This window comes from Pocillopora damicornis, chromosome 7 (genome assembly GCF_964200805.1).
Source record: "Pocillopora damicornis chromosome 7, jaPocDami1.2, whole genome shotgun sequence".
NCBI lineage: Eukaryota > Metazoa > Cnidaria > Anthozoa > Scleractinia > Pocilloporidae > Pocillopora > Pocillopora damicornis.
The window spans coordinates 24,690,675-24,706,295 of record NC_142676.1 but is presented as its reverse complement, the minus strand read 5'-3'; the positions used below and the strand labels follow the sequence as shown (position 1 = coordinate 24,706,295).

At 37.5% G+C, this 15,621-nt stretch overlaps 1 protein-coding gene across 1 annotated transcript in view; it reads right to left on the bottom strand.

Annotated features, from left to right (window-relative positions):
• Window positions 1–15,621, bottom strand: part of LOC113667208 (HEAT repeat-containing protein 5B) — a 21,389-nt gene extending 5,768 nt beyond the window's left edge. Inside the window, exons 1-26 of the mRNA XM_089212469.1 lie at window positions 15,394–15,621; window positions 13,838–14,049; window positions 13,291–13,339; window positions 13,105–13,164; window positions 12,533–12,682; window positions 11,251–11,580; window positions 10,356–11,018; window positions 9,770–9,881; window positions 9,080–9,232; window positions 8,788–8,887; window positions 8,321–8,430; window positions 7,823–7,986; window positions 7,429–7,503; window positions 6,899–7,105; window positions 6,573–6,641; window positions 6,056–6,337; window positions 5,403–5,592; window positions 4,533–4,877; window positions 3,904–4,104; window positions 3,162–3,374; window positions 2,555–2,655; window positions 2,260–2,337; window positions 1,992–2,060; window positions 1,140–1,319; window positions 496–713; window positions 18–139 (exon numbers count right to left, since the gene is read on the bottom strand). Coding sequence (XP_089068595.1) covers window positions 18–139; window positions 496–713; window positions 1,140–1,319; window positions 1,992–2,060; window positions 2,260–2,337; window positions 2,555–2,655; window positions 3,162–3,374; window positions 3,904–4,104; window positions 4,533–4,877; window positions 5,403–5,592; window positions 6,056–6,337; window positions 6,573–6,641; window positions 6,899–7,105; window positions 7,429–7,503; window positions 7,823–7,986; window positions 8,321–8,430; window positions 8,788–8,887; window positions 9,080–9,232; window positions 9,770–9,881; window positions 10,356–11,018; window positions 11,251–11,580; window positions 12,533–12,682; window positions 13,105–13,164; window positions 13,291–13,339; window positions 13,838–14,049; window positions 15,394–15,522 — 4,582 coding nt within the window. The 5' untranslated portion in view covers window positions 15,523–15,621. The remainder of the gene's footprint in view (window positions 1–17; window positions 140–495; window positions 714–1,139; window positions 1,320–1,991; window positions 2,061–2,259; window positions 2,338–2,554; window positions 2,656–3,161; window positions 3,375–3,903; window positions 4,105–4,532; window positions 4,878–5,402; window positions 5,593–6,055; window positions 6,338–6,572; window positions 6,642–6,898; window positions 7,106–7,428; window positions 7,504–7,822; window positions 7,987–8,320; window positions 8,431–8,787; window positions 8,888–9,079; window positions 9,233–9,769; window positions 9,882–10,355; window positions 11,019–11,250; window positions 11,581–12,532; window positions 12,683–13,104; window positions 13,165–13,290; window positions 13,340–13,837; window positions 14,050–15,393) is intronic.

The following is a 15,621-nucleotide window of genomic DNA, read 5'->3' as shown; positions in this document are numbered from 1 at the left end:
ATATTTAGTGCTCTTACCTTGCTCCATATCACGTTTGGTGCTTTCAAATCCACCATTGTTCAGCCACAAGGAGGCTGCATGAACAATAGAAGGCCAACAACTTTGGTAATGTGGCTTGGCTTGCTCCATTGAGTCAGGACTAAAAAACGAAAAGAGTTGCAAAAAAGACAATATGATTCAAAACACAGATCTTGAGAAAGAAAAGAACTGGTGTGACAGGGGTGCAAGGAAAGCTGCTTGCATACAGATTTGTACAGTTAAAGTTGCTGTTTTGATCTAACACCAAATTCTCATAACTAATTTAAAAGGAAATGAGTAGCAGCTAGAGGGGAGATAAGCAATCAGATCTTGGGTTACAGGGTCAAGAAAAGAGGTTTTGACACCCATGGAGTCAATTGTAGACATTGATGTTCCACAATGAGTGAATGGAAAACATTATTGTTGACCAAACATTTGTTTGTAGAGTACAACAGCTACAGAAACAACATCTCAAACCTGTAAAACATTCCACCGTGGGGAGGCAACTGAGATGCATACTCTGCAGGTAGAGAAAGAAGTGCATGATCTCTCAGTGCACCAAGCCAGTATTTACTGAGAGACTTCAACTCAGGTTCTACCAGCTCCAAGAGGCTCCCAGCTGGTTCAGAAAACTCTTCATCTCCAGCATTTACTGGTGATGGACTGTCCTGCTGCTTCATGGCAACTATATACACCTGTAGGAATTTATTGAAAAAAAAAAAAAAAACTCAGATTCATCGGTGATAAATGTCTATGAAGTTTATCATTAAGAGGCATCTTCCCCCTAAATCTTCCCTCAAGAGTTGTTAAGGCAGAAAGGTGACATAGATGAATATACATACATGAGTCAGAGTTGTAAATTCATACAATTTGTTTCATGTATTAGAAGCCAACTGCATGACATGTAGCAATTGAAATCTGGGAAATGAAAAATTGACTAATCAGGATGTTATACATAAAGTAAATATCTCAACTTGCTGTTGATGGAACAATTAAGGCTTCCACAAAAATTTTGATGAAAATATCATCCACATTAAGAGAATATCAAGGGAGGTTCCAAATTTTCAGCAGAATACCAGTGGACTTGCTTTACTATCACTGATGTTATAAACTATCAGTACCTCAGCCCAAGCTTTCAAAACTGCGAGTTTCTCCATTGTAGTAGCTGCTTCATTGTACAGCTGTAAAGAAGAATCTTTGGCCTCCCCAACTTTTGACAGCTTGGTGACTAACAGTTGCTGAATCCTCCGTACATCATTAAGATCTCTTGCGATACCACTGGCAATCCATGCACTACAAACCTGAGAATAAATCAATATTAGCAGAGCTCCCAGAGTGTAGCCCCATAATTATATAAAATAGTAGTAACTCATCAATCCAAAAAAATTTGGATGTATGATCGTACGACTGTGCGACTGTACAAGGTGCTACTTTTAACATGCGTGGTCAACTGTACCACAGACACACCAGTGCCACGGCTTTGTTCAGTAGTCCAGTGGTCAGTGCACTGGGCTCCGAGTTGGACAACCCGGGTTCTACTCCTGGCTGGGGCAAGGTGTTGTGCTCTTGAGACGTGTGGGAAAAAAAAAAAAATGCAAGCTTTGCTTTTAGGCTTGGCTAAATCTATATATTACATATGGTCAATACATCTGCTGTAACGCCAATGAGACCAAGTATAGTCTGACACAACCTGTAACCGTTTGTAAGTGTTTTTGTGACTTGCTTATCACATAAATGAAAGTTTTGACAACACAGAGTCATTTTACAAAACAACAACACAATTAATGACAAGATATTTCTTATACCATAACTTCTCAGATTCCAACTCTGAAAAAGGTTTCAAATCAGTGACATACCAAGGTATTCTCTGTTGGGCTAGTGGGGTAGGGAGGGAATTAATTTGGCATAGCAGGTGACAGGAGAGGCATATGGAGCTTAGGACCCATATCACAAGATTAAGTGTCACTTCTTACCTCGCATGCCATGGCTGTGACATCAGAGGGCATGTCTGAAGCAAATGCTGGTCGCAGAGCAGCCCCAACCTATTTATGGCAAAAATTTTTATATTTGAGAAGCAGATCTATGTCATTGTCTTACTATTGTCACAAACATTGTTGGCATTGTTTGACAAAATATTATTTATCATAAATAATTAAAATAAAGTATACTGTTGACTGTTTGTGTAAGTGTAACACTGCAACCTACTCTAATTTCTTTTATCAGTGAATTGCCATTTCTTACCTGCGCCTGAAACTGTTCCAGAATAACATGCCCTGGATAATCAGGATCAGGTACTGATGCAAACATATTGACTACATCCTGAATGAAAAAAAAAACAACAACAACAAAACCAGATACAGAATGAATAAAAAAAATTTTAAAAAACTGTCTCAAATTCTCATTCAATTGTTTTGTTTTGTTTTTTACATAATTTCACATGGATGTTACAATTACCTGATTACTAAGAAAAGTGACTGACTCCTAAACATTTATGACAAGGGAATTTCTAGTATCTGCAAATAATAAGCTACTGTACCTGTAAAGTGCTAAGTCCCTCCAGCTTCAAATGATCGCATGTTGCTGTGGCTGCAATGAACACCATTCTGACAAGTTCTTGAAGATGCATAACAAGAAAATCTACCAAATAAAACCAAATTAAGTCCAAGGTCATTCTGTCATTAAAAACATCAGAGGCTTCCTTGATGTTTTTATAAATAAAGGCATGGTTATAATTCAATAACAAAACTTTAAAATACCACTTTACCTGTGATCATGTGAGAAACTTGATCACAAAGATTTCAACCACTATTGAACCCAGGTATCATTCCATTAAACTGAGCTCTGTAGGCTGTAAACACTCTAAGCCCCTGGGGATGGATTCTCAACAGACCAAGTGAAGTCAGGGGGATGAATTGAGGGAGGTTGGGGGGGGGGGTGGGGGGTGGGGGGTAGACTTAGGTAGGAGAAGGGTATGAGGAAATAGACTGAGAAGTAAAGGAGGTTAGATCAGGGAAAGTGTGAGGGGTAGTCTAAGGGAGGTTGGGGGGGGGGGGTAGACCGTGGAATTATCAAACAAAGGGGCTTGTTGAGAGGGACAACTTATCAGAGTGTTCATTGTTAAGTTTGTTCTAAAATTATCTCACCCTCTCCAGTCTCCTCTCGCAATCTGCGTGCTACTGCCAAATCAAAATGACCCTGTTTGGATTGACAGACGACAATAATTTTCTTGATACATCCAGTTGCAAACACTCTGGTTGGCCAGCGTGGATCCACTTTAGGGTGTGTTTCCTCGGGAGCTTCTCCTGCTGTCATTCCTCCACCTTCGTCAGTATCACCTTCACCTGCCTCTTCACCCTCTGTTTGTGTACATAGTTTCAAAACAAAACAAAATGCCATGTCATTTAATACTCTGATTCACTTTTCTTAGGTAAAAGCTTTTCTACCAAGCTCTAAATGTTGCAATGCACATGTATGCTTAAAAGCATGTATGCCTAAGACCATACATTCACAGGGACAATCCACCCACAGAGTGTTTTCACATGATGTTAAAGTGGTCATGTTGGTTTACCTAAACAAAAACAGGTCAACATTAGTGAACCACAATGATAAGACCCCAACCATGCTGAACTACTTCTTCATGTAAATATATGAGAGCACTCTATATCACTATGCACACCCCACCCAATGGGATTGTCTGAGCTCCTGATCAAGAATGAGGGATCCATGTTCAAGACTAGAGGTATAGCAATTCATATGGACAAAGTCTTTGAGCAACAGAAATATTTTTGATTTCAAAAAGAACAAAATGAACTCTTTGCTTATTTAAGCCCCTTTACACATCCAGTTCCTTACAAATAAGCAAAATATTTTGAAGAGTACTTCAACCTTGTTCTTCATCCCTCTTTTGAACTTCTGGTCCTTTCGCTGCTTTGCTGCTTTTGGATGCAGACAGCACATCCCTACAGAGGCCCAGCCAATGTGTCAGGTTTTGAGCTGCAAGTGTCTGCAGCATGCTGTTCAATGTGTCGTGAATATCAGATCTCATGCGTGAGTCTGTTTCTGTGTCCAACATACCAAACAGTGCCCCTGATACAGAAAAACTTGGATGAGTAAGGGGATAAAATGTAGGTGTGGTAATGTGAAATCCATGCAAAGCATTTAAAAACACATCCATGAAGAGTAAGGCTAATTAATTAATAGCCTGGTTAACCTAAAAATTTAACCTTCTTCTAGATGGATCCCTTTAGGACAAACATCACGAGGTTAAAGTGTCTCCTTCATCAAGTAGAGGTGATTAAAAATTTTCAGAGTCATTTCAGTAAAGTGGCAAAATGAGTTGACTGTGTAGTTACCTTAATAATGTTACTTGCTACTTTGTGTTTGTATAATATTCAGATCACCTCTTGTCATCACCCTCAATTTCTTCATGAGGACTCTTTTGACTGCTGACTCAATCTACTTACAACTTTTTTGGCCCATAAAGGCAAGGAACCACACACAAAAAAATTTTTCACCTTCCAGGCCTTTGTCTCCTATGACAACAGCATAACTGGACTGTTGTTGCTTATGAAGCTCCTCTCCAGCAGCTGATGCATGTTCACAAACTTCTTTAGCTTCACGTTGGGACAGTTGACGCAGGCAGGCTACTGTGGCTCTCCGCAACAATAAGTGAGGACTTGACAGGTTGGCACAGAGTTTACGGACCACAAGCCCTAGGTTGATATGACTTGGAGCAAACACATGAAGCTGTTGAAGGCAGTTAATTGCTTCTCCTTGTACTAAGGAATCTGGATGGTTTTGCATAATGGCACATGCCACAATGCAGGACAGGCGCAGATCTCTTATAGACTTTGAAGTTCCTAAAATCAAGAGTTTGTAACTTGTATTTATTGAGAATAATTTAATTGGATCTTGTCTATCAATTAAGATTTCAGGGAGGTTTTAGGAGCCTTAAAGGAACAGGAAAGGCACGGTGGTTCTCATCCTTTATTGAGGGGTTTTTTCTCCCAGTTCTCGTCTTTCCCACCCTTCCTAAAAACCAACACTACAAATTCTAGTTACCAATTATACCATTATATAACAATGGTGATAAAGATGAGCAACCTAACCTAACTGCTACATCTGAATTACCTGATATGCAATTTTAAAAAGCTTCATTCTTATGTAAAGTAGATATTTAATCTCAGTCTACCCTGGATTATGATGAAAAAGTCAAGAGTTGATGGATATTGTACAACCCATAAATAACCCTTTGAGCCCATAGTACAATGCAGTATGTTCAAGACCTGAACATATTGCATTGTTTATAGGGTTATTTAACAGTTGTACCAAATCCAACAAATCTTGACTTTTAAACTCTACCTGGTAGAGTTCAACTCTTTTACCTTGCAATTCAGGTCCTATTGAGGTGATTAGTGCTGCTAAACACTTTCCAAGACACTGGTGAACCTCTGTGATGGCTGGTGGGACAGTCATTACCAGATCAACAACTTGCTCCAATGTTGGATTAACATAGCTTCTAAACATTGGCCCTCCACAGTCAGCAATAAGGGCTAAGGCATGTAGTGCCCATACCTGGGTCAGGCAAACAAAATCATGAAACTCAGATGACTGCATTGTTACTCACAAATATGATACAAAAAATCTACTTGTCATTTAGGTTTTTTTAATGTTTTAATAGAGTTCTAAGACTTTGTAGTCAAAATCTTGGCCTAGTGATCCACAGCGATGGCAGGAGCTTGTTCCAGTTTCCCTAGCACAGGTGTGTAAAAGTATCATTTCTCTCCCAGGAGGAGATACCTGTCCAGCCCAAATTACACCCCTGGATTTTGTCAGGCTTCCCTATTACATTGCTGGTACTGGTGCCAGTTTATAATACTCCTAGGTGGACTATGAGAGTAAACTGTCTTGTCCATTAACACAACATGATGACCAGACCTGTGCTTGAACCCTGATCTCTTCACTTGGTGTCCACTGCCTAAATGTTAGGACACTGCATCTCTCACTTGTTAAACATAGCAGTATACATTGCACAAACCTGAACCAAAGATGATGAATTATCCTTAGCTAAGGCAAGAAGTATGCTGACACTGCTGTTAAGATGATGACCTGAAGCCATTCCACCCACATAACGATGGATACAGCCCAGAGCAACAGAGTAGCCTGTTCTAGACACTGCATCCCTTGCTGCCTTCAGTTGATCAAAGATCTTCTGAGTAATGTTTGACGTGAGAACAGGGCTCCCAACAGCTTGTGCAATGCGACCCAGGGCTTCTCCTGCAGCACAGCGGACAATAGGGTCTGAATTTGTTATGGCATTCTGTTGATGTAAAGGGGCAACGAATAAGTAAATAAATCAAGCACTATTAATGAAGATATCTAGAGTAAAAGCAGAATATTATAACACTCTATAATGTCTTCCAACTAAAGGAATGCAAAGGTATGAGACTTTTGAAAGGGTTACATATGGAGTCAGAGTGATGTAACTGTGTGCTAGCTGCACTGTAACCATAGCAACCTTGTAAATTTAATAGATAGACACTTTCAGTACTCACCATAACTAAATTAACAGCTGTGGTCTTTACATCTTCATCACCCAGACCAGTTTTTGCTTCAGCAATACCCTAATGTAAGAAAATAATAAAATGGACAAGAACTTCCATGACTCTAGTCTCCCTTTAAGCATCTCTAAGATTTCTTCAAACTTTTATTTCATCAGGAAACACGTCAACTATAGAATCAGGTGAGAAAAACTATTGTCTCCACTGGCATTAGATTGTTACTAATTAATTCTAAGTCAAAAGGAAAGGAAAAATACTAAATTCAATTTAATGCTCAAAAATTAAAGATAGTTTTAAATCCCTTGGTGTGCCCAACTTACCTTTAAAGAAAACAAAAATGCTGTCAATACATTTGTTTGTATTGCTTGTTGTCTTGAGGACTTTGCTTGACGAATACACTCAGCAAAATGAGATAATAACTGGCTACGATGCTTCTGAGCCACAAATGGGAACACAGTTCCAAACAGTTTAATTGACTCATCAATAACAGCCACACCCAAAGGTAATGGACCAGGAATGTCTTCTCCCTAAAATCGGTGACAGAAAAAAGATTGCATTGAAAAAGAAAGGATCTAAATTTTGAGCTTAGTTGTCAAATAAAATTAGATGTTATTCATTCTGTAATGAGTATGAGACAAAGAAAAAATCTGGGTCATTTACAAGGAATCAATATTAAACCCTATGAGAGATTTTTCAGACTCATTTTCTACCTTTTCTAGAGAACTCAGTGGTGGGCATGGCCATTACTTTGTTTACATATGTTTATGACAAGCATGTTTAAAGCACTTTGTGAGTAAAGGATAGCAGCTGCTGTAGGTTTGAGAGGAAGCCACACTTAGAGTCCACTTACCACTGGACAGCGTTCAAATATACAAGAAGGATCATGTTCTAGAGATCCTGACCCTGATGCACTGTTGGTTTGTAGCTGAAAGATTAAAATTGAAACAATCATTACTCTTGGATGATCTATCTATTCAAATATATTATATCTTAGGGACTCTTGAAAACTGCTGAGGGGTAAGTAGTCTGAATAGACACTTTATTTTAACCTTGATAGCAGCTTGGTCAGCCTCTGGCAAGTTTGACCACCTTGAACAAGTGATTATATCTCTTCATCCTCAAAACTCATTGTAGTGTTATGATATGAAATGGTAAGAGGAACCTGATTAATTAGACTGTTTTATTTTGTAAAAATATACAATAGTCTTTGGAAAGAATTAGTCAAACAAAGTTGTGTCACAAACCTGCTCCTCCACAAACTTGTGGTCTGTTTCTTGAAGCCATGATCCAAGAAGAATAGAATCATCTTTATGGCACACAGTTTTTAACAAAGATGTGGTTGTCATGGCAGGATTTTCTGCCAAAGTAAACTCTGCAACCAAGCTACGTAGCAAAGAATGAAAACTTCCTACAAGATTAAAAGCAAACATTTTAGAGAGTTGACACCTATCTGAAGTACATGATTTACAGTTTAGCTTTTACATTTAGAGCATGAGGACCATGATGAAAAACAAATTAAACAAACAAAATTTTATTTGCCAAATAATTCAGTATGACTCTGACACTCACAAACAACACTATCATTCTCAATTCACCAATGAAAACAAATCGTAAACATCTTCCATTTATAAAGATGGATCCTGGCTACTGAAATTTAACTGTTCATCTAATATGCACCTTAAGAAATAAAAGAAAATCTGAAAATATGAAATAGGTCCTGTAAACATAAAGTACATGGATACCTTCATAAGATTTTGGTGGAAGAAGAGTCAGCACTGAGTACATTCTCAGTCGCACAATAGCAGCACTTGCTTTCAAGTGATTTCCATGCTGCTTGATGATCTGAGGTAGGCTGATCCAGAGAAAGAAAAAATAATGATAACAAGGCCAAAGGTAATTTAGGCAAAATTTACAAAAACCTAAGTTTATATTTTGTGGTTTTGCCAATGAGGTGTGGGGGACCTACGGGAGGTTTGCGGGAACTTTGACTCTGTTGCCATGGTGACCTCCTTGCTTATGAGGAAAGGGGATAACTGCCCTCTTCTACTACATTTATGGCAGCTACCCACCATACCAGTGAAAAAGTGTATCAGTGGTGGACTAAACCAAAATCATTTGTAAAAATTGAAAGCACAATCACCAAGCAATGCAACAGCCTAAGAAATTGTAATCAAACTCATAACTCCACTGTAGGTGATAATGAACTAACCTTGGAAGCATTGCTAAACATGCATCAGTAGTAGCCAGCAGACGCTTGGTGAGGTCATCATTTAGAAGAGCAGAACAGTTTGCACAAAAACTTGCCATTGCTGCACAACAACAACAAAAGCAAAGTAAATGATTCTGTCAAAATTGAACACATTATCCTGAAGATGTGGATATCCTGAAGACACTGGACCACAGGGCTTTAAAGCAAAATTTTATTTTATTGAGATCAAGTTGTACTTTAACTTTCCAATGATAACCAAGTTGTAAAAATTGAATTCCATGTAAATACTTACAACACAGTGCTCCCGCACGACATTCCATAGTGACATGCCAAGTGTATGCATCACCTCTGGTCTTCTCCTGATCAAATTCCTTCACTGTCTTTGGAAAAGCATTTGTCCACAGAGCAAGCATCTGTGGCAAGTGGTGTTTGACGACTGATGGCCCTACCAGATAAAATAACAAGTTGAACAAGTGTCACTTTAATTTACCATTATTCCTGTTGAATTTTATCTTAGATGTACCATATTACAAAATGAGTGTAATGACATTTAAAAGCAACATGCTTCATTTTCACTTTATAGTTTGAGAGCATGTAAATTAATAAGAGAGAAGAGAGATTGAAAGAATCATTCAGTTCAATGAGATCAACTGACAGTAAACCATTTTCTCAATAAGCAGAGCAAAAATAAAAATAAATGTAAACATAGTAGCTACAGATGTACATGTGATCAGAGTAAAGGCAAACATCTCAAAAAGCCAAAAGGAAATTGATGTAAAAACAAACACACTGTCAGTGTACAAACCCTGGGAATACTAAGTGACCACATTGTGATTGGTTTTAGTTTTGCACATGACTGATTAATGGGGGAGGGGTGCAAGTTTTCAGGAAAAATCACAGAGGAAAGCAAAACAAAAACCAGTACAGCCCTGAATTATTTTTGAAGATGAAAACTGCTTTATCAGTTAAACAAACTTCTCACCTAATGTCATCAGTGCTCCCAAGAGTATCCATCCAGCTTTAGCTTTGTGGAGAGCAAGTCTTGGATTCTGATTAGCAGTTTTTAGAAGCTCATTTGCTACATTAAATACAACCTGGAAAAAAATATGAAGATGTTTGTGGGACATCAACTAATGGAGAACCTATTATGTTCATTTCCAAAAAATATCAATGCTACATAGTTATTACATTTCAGATTTGTACATACAATGTTATATACTTCTTTGGAGATAATCAAAGAAAATTGCATGTCATGTTGGCTTTATACTAAAGGAAACTGACTAATATCTAATTAATTAGGCCCCTAATAAAAAGGTAAATATTGCAACATGCCTTAGAAAACATGATAATTAAAATTTAAATAAACATATAAGAATATAAAATGGCCTTTAGCACTGGAAACACTACTTATTAAGTTGCAATTGGTTATGGTTTTGCATCTGATTTATTGCGAGTACGGCATGAGTTTTTTATATCACTATAGAGAGTAGTAAAACAAAACCAACACAATACTGGATTAATTTCTTCACTCAGTTGAGAATTTTTCTCAATCAAAAGTGTGACTGTACCTTTCCTTTAGCATGAGGGATACCAAGAGGACACTTATGAACTCCTCCAACAAGAGCTGCTAAAGTATGGGCATAACCTCCAACTGCTTCCCCAGATGACTTGAGGGAACTGATACGATTGATACACCGGTCAATGAGTGGTGTTACCTGTGATGGAACAGCAACTGTGATGCACCTCAGACACCAGGCAGCAAGCAGTTGAGCAGCAGGAGCTGGGTGCAGCAACACTGACAGAACATGATCCAAGAGGTTCTCCTGAATAAGAGACATGGCTGTGGTACTGAGCCCTTGAACTAAACATCCCAGTTCTTGCAGAGCACACACAAGAACATGTTGAGTGTTTATCACATCATCCGTGTTCTGAATAACACTAGCTGAACTGCTGCCATCTGATGCGCTATGCACAGAATCATTCACTATATTCATTTGCTTTGTTATTAAGCTGCACAGTTCCTTTGCCGCATCTAACTGAGCTGGTTCACCAAGATGCCGTCCAAGCACAGCCCGCAAAATAAATGAAATAGAACGTCTAGAGTACACTGCATCCACATGAGTCTGAGTGGCTTTAGGACTGGAAAGGAGCTCCAGAACATTTTTCAAGATCAAGCTGATGTTCCTCTGCACCCACAGGCCTCCCATCTCAGTAAAAAATATCACATAGGCCTGAAAACAAAATCAGAGTTCATTAGAATTTCCTTTGATTTACAGCAATTTTGTATGACACCAAAAAAACCCAAATTTCTGTGACATGATTACCCAAGATTTATAAAAGTGGACATATTCTCCAATATTTCTTTTTAAATGTGAAATATTTTACATGTAGTGTGTTGTTGTTGACAAAGCTCCTACAAGATAGCTTCTATAACTTGATAAACTTTTCACTTAAATTCCACACCTGAGTAACTCCCACTCTCACTTCTCGTGGAGCAATACTCTTCAACAGCTCTCCTCCACTTCCCTTCAAAAATCCAATTCCTCCCCGCAGGAATCCTCCAGACATGTAGGCAAACACTTCTTCCAGACTGCACGTCTTCTTGTTCTTTCCAGCTGCTGCTGTTACTGAAGAAATCTGTTGTGTCATGGCCATTAATGTACCAATCAGTTGAGCAACACAGACTCGTACATCATAATTAGAACCCTCCAAGGCTTTAAAACATGTTGATATCACACCCTCCAATTCAGAGGTGTACAGGAAGTTGGCGTGTTTCATTAACTCCAGTGCACACTGAAATGTAAAGAAATTCCTGTAGGTTATTGCGCTTCAGTATGACACATCTCTGCAATTGATGAGAGACAACAAGATTTAGATTTTCACAGTTTTTTAAATTTTCACTGAGGTGCTACAAACCTATTACAAATACTAATTTAGGTGATGTACTATTTTAATAAATTTTTTAGCAGTTTTTACAATTCCTTTCAATCAAATTTTAATACATTTCTCTCAATTTACAATGTTTCCATTTTGGTCACACAAGTTTCTCTTGGCCACCTTGTGAACACACAAGATTGCCACAACTTAAGTTAGAATCTCAGAACACTTTAGTCTTTTAATTTCACTTTCAATTTCTAACCATACCTGACTCATTGATTAGACAACCTTACATTTATATCAGAGTCATGCCATTTTCCTTAAGACCAAAAACATCAAATTTTCCTACAATGACCTTGCTCAGGTTGTCAAAACATGATCTAAAACTAAAGACAACATTCCTTTAAGGATTTTTCTCACCCAGACAATCAGACCACACAATCACGTGTTGCCACTAAGTTCAAACCATTCACTTTAAAAACTCTTTGTCACTAAGAGAAAGCATTCACTTTAACAATTCTCCCCTCTGGCTGCTACACATTTGCCTGTAAATTGGTTACAAGAATTTGGTGTTCAGTCAAGGCAATATCTTGTACCTGATGAGTTTGAGTATTCTCATTACCTGTTTGCTGAATAAGATAGGGATATTATTGGGAGAAGTTACATGTTGATCACTTCTGGGAGTTAAAGGTGTTAATGGTGGCCAATATACATGTCCACTCAGTTGATAATACCAAATTACCTTGTAGTAACTGGGAGGCACAAGTTTGAATTGAGTTGAGGTCTCAATTTCTTTACATTTCTTTTCCACAACTGCTTAAATAGCAGTCTACTTGTGTGGATTATTTTTTTGCATAATTTATAATACCTTTGCGGCTGCACATCTAACTGACATGCTTCTGTCTGTCAAAGCTCCTTTTACAGCTTTGTAAATATCTCTGTGTAAGGCTGCTCCATTACTACCTAGACCACTTAAAACTCGCTGCAGACTCAGCATGATTTCACAGCGTCCTTGAGACTGCAAGATAAATCATGCAAAATAAACCATTTACTGACAGATAATTAAATATTCTCTGTCTTGTAAATAAAGAGCAAGTGAATTAAAATTTAAAAAAATTTCCAGCAAGATTCTATTTCAGAGGAATGTCATGAACTCTTATCAAGTAGAAACATGATTATTACAATGTAAGTGTAATTAATGCTGTAAGTAGTGTAAGTGATCGTCTTGTAAATAAAATTGTTTAAAAAAAAAAAAAAAAGAAACATGATTATTACAATGTAAGTGTAATTAATGCTGTAAGTAGTGTAAGTGATCGTCTTGTAAATAAAATTGTTTAAAAAAAAAAAAAGAAAAAAGAAAAAAAAGAAACATGATTACTTATATCAAATAGTTGATTGTACACTGCTACAATGAAATGAATAAATCAAAGCCTTAGTTACCTCAGCATTTTTCATTGCTTTGATTAGAGTCTGCACAGTCTCCTGATAAGATCCACCAGCCTGAGAAAATACAAAATGAAATGAAAATCACCTGTAATTAATACCTTTTTCAGTAAATATAATTCCTCCAAGTTTAATATTTAAACATTTTGAGACAATTGCAAAGTTGTGATAAATTCAGATTACCATTCGTCCTAGTTTCTCATAAATGGCACCAATGCATGTTACTGCAGACCTGACAACACAATCAAAACATTTCATTCAATATAAACATTATTACCTTTCCCACATACAGGCACAGATGAAACTTGTTTTTTTTTAAGGATTGCATTGCTCAAGACCAAAGTAGCACTAATCCTATGATAACTAAGTTTGTACAAAACCTATGCGTTACTATAGTATTTAAACCAAAACTGAAGCTAATTCTGCTATAAACAACCTAGCCACACAAATACTTGATTTGAAACATTCATATAAAAACAATTATCACAGGGTAACCAGAGGTGAAAAAATAAACACTGTTCCTTGCATCAGTATGCATTGTCTCCAATTTACTGCTCTCTAATCAGTTCCTAATTCAGGCACTTCCCAGGATAATTTGTCTACTAATCAAGACCTTCTTGAATTTGTAATAATTTCTTTATTTTTGTGGCCTTAATGTTTGATTTAGGAGTGATCTTGTTGGGAGAAATAAGATACCTCACACTCTTAAGGGTTAAAGGTTTAAGCTTACAGTTTTATTGGAAGGTAAGACTGTGAATCATCCTTGTACTTGATGGTATCACTGCACTTGTTGACTGTTTCATACAATGTTGTGGTGTTACCAATACTGTACAACAGTGCAAAGCATCTGGAGAGCAGCTGTCTTGTTGGAGGTCCAAGGACTATAGTCAAGTGCTTTGAGAGTTGTTCCTCAAGCTTCTGTTGACAATTTTTTACCTCTGTCTATAAAAACCAACACCCACAATCAAGAATTAAGATAATGATTACTGCTTTGATTATTAAATCTCATCATCTGTGTGAGGCATTATTTGGGTGAGGGTGGTCCTGAAAATTACTCTTATCAGCTGAGGTGACAGATGACTCCTGCTCAGGTGATAGAAATGTCAGGTAATTTAGTGTTAACAACTGAGTTTGATAGGTAAATTAGCCACTGTAAATAGATTAAAGACTTACCTTTTGAGTGTTAGCCCCTCGTTAGCCCTTCATCAATCACTGTAGCAAAGAGCTAATGCTTGAAACATCAGCCTTTAAACTCTTTACCATGGCTAATTTACATTTTCCACTCACTGTTATACTCTCCCACCCATGCAGCAGCACAGTTTTTTTAAAAACTTACCCCTTTATAGAAATGTCAGTCAGTTCTACTGATAAAAGTCCTTTTCAGGACTAGGGAAAGGCGGAAGGATGAGTTTCTAAAGAAATTGTGATGCTGTGTCAGTGATCAGGCCTACTGCAAGGTAATTTGGTTTTAATCAAACGAGTTGGTGGTGAAAATTGGCCACTATAAAGACATTCTAAAAGCTTATGTTTCTAGTGTTACCCCTTCATCAGGGCAAATTGTGGCAACCCTATCGACATTTACTTCACAATGAAAACAACTGGAATTCTATAGTTTTTATTGTCAATAAAGTACTGGTTCAGTAAATGGCATAAGTAACTGGATTTATGCTGAATCTCCTTATGTTGGCTAATTCACGTTATCAGCTCAGTTGATAACACCAAAATGATCTTTTCAGCTGTCACTCCTGGGTTCCAACCATTTGCTGCATGACTGTTTTGTTAATAATGACAAAATCTAATCCACAAATGAGGGTCAATAATGTTTTGTTTTCATTATAAAGAAAATCATAGTAAATCAACGTAAGGTTGTCACAGCTTTTCCAGTAGGTTACATTTTCCCAACTTCACTGATAAATCAGTGAGAATTATACGAGCAGAGCAACTAGCCAAGAACACGTATCAGACTGTGATTTAAAAGTAAAAAAAATAATTAGTGGTTCTAAAAAGGTTTTATAATCTAACATGAAATCGTTATTATCTACCACGATCATCTCATGTTCTTTTTGCAACGAATTACTGGTACTGATCGCGCTTGATAGTGGCAACTAGCCCCATTTCTAAAAAAAAAACCGATCAGTAGACGTTGCATCGGTAATTTTGCTTAGAAATACCGTGGTAAAGATTGGGAGGGCTTCGTTTTTCACGTGCGTGTTCACGGCACAGATTTACTAAATAATAAGGCAATGAAAAATAGCTGAATTTGATAAGTGCTTCTTGCTGCCTCACCTTCTTGACAGTTGTAATGTTATCTTCCAGATTCCTAAGCCATTCGTAGATAAATATGGCTTTTTGATTTGGTGGCGTTCGGCCATAGTCCTCTTCATCATAAGTCAATGTCGGTGTGTCGAAATCCATGTTGTCAACAGCCCGCCAATTCAACAGAACTTTCCATTTACTGCAAGCTCTTAGAGGTTTGTCGTCGTCCTACATTTTGGCTACAAAAAGTGATAGTTT